This window comes from Buceros rhinoceros, unplaced genomic scaffold, assembly GCF_000710305.1.
Source record: "Buceros rhinoceros silvestris isolate BGI_N320 unplaced genomic scaffold, ASM71030v1 scaffold5055, whole genome shotgun sequence".
NCBI lineage: Eukaryota > Metazoa > Chordata > Aves > Bucerotiformes > Bucerotidae > Buceros > Buceros rhinoceros.
The window spans coordinates 3,140-3,668 of record NW_010414404.1 but is presented as its reverse complement, the minus strand read 5'-3'; the positions used below and the strand labels follow the sequence as shown (position 1 = coordinate 3,668).

The 529-nt window shown below is 65.4% G+C and overlaps 1 protein-coding gene across 1 annotated transcript in view; it reads right to left on the bottom strand.

Annotated features, from left to right (window-relative positions):
• Positions 1 to 529, bottom strand: part of LOC104494265 (antigen WC1.1-like) — a gene marked incomplete at both ends in the record, with an annotated part of 2,954 nt that overhangs the window by 1,043 nt on the left and 1,382 nt on the right. Inside the window, one exon of the mRNA XM_010137075.1 lies at positions 157 to 344. Within this exon, the coding sequence (XP_010135377.1) occupies positions 157 to 344 (188 nt within the window). The remainder of the gene's footprint in view (positions 1 to 156; positions 345 to 529) is intronic.

Below are 529 nucleotides of genomic sequence, written 5' to 3'. Positions count from 1 at the left end.
GGGGCGCGGAGAGCTGGAAGCCCATTTTTTGCCACTGGCAGCGGAAGGCTCTGGCAAAGCCACAGCCCCTGTGGGCCCCGTCCCTGTGCTCGGCTGGACCCAGCAGGGAGCAGGAGCTGGGGGAACGCTGGTGCCCGGCCAGCAGCTCAGAGTTACCGTTACAGATGCAGAGCGCCGGGGTGTGTCCAGAGAGCCACTGTCCCCACAGCCCAGCTCCTTGCAGGCCAGTGACACTGATTTGGAATTCATCGAGTTGGAGCAAACGCTGCCCCACGTCCCGTTGTAGAAAACCTGCAGGCGCCCGGAGCAGCTGCTGCTGTTCTCCAGCCGCAGGGCCACGAACTCTGGGAGGAAAGGCCCCACATGGGAACAGGCTGGTCTGGGGCTCTGGGAGCAGGGACACCCTGATCCACCCCCAGGCCCTCAGCCAGGCTCAGGCACTGCCAGCAAGTGCCCCCTGCACCCCGGGCAGAGAAACGTCCCTGATGGACAGACAACCCTGCCCTCCCCGCTCACCCACCCTCGGGAA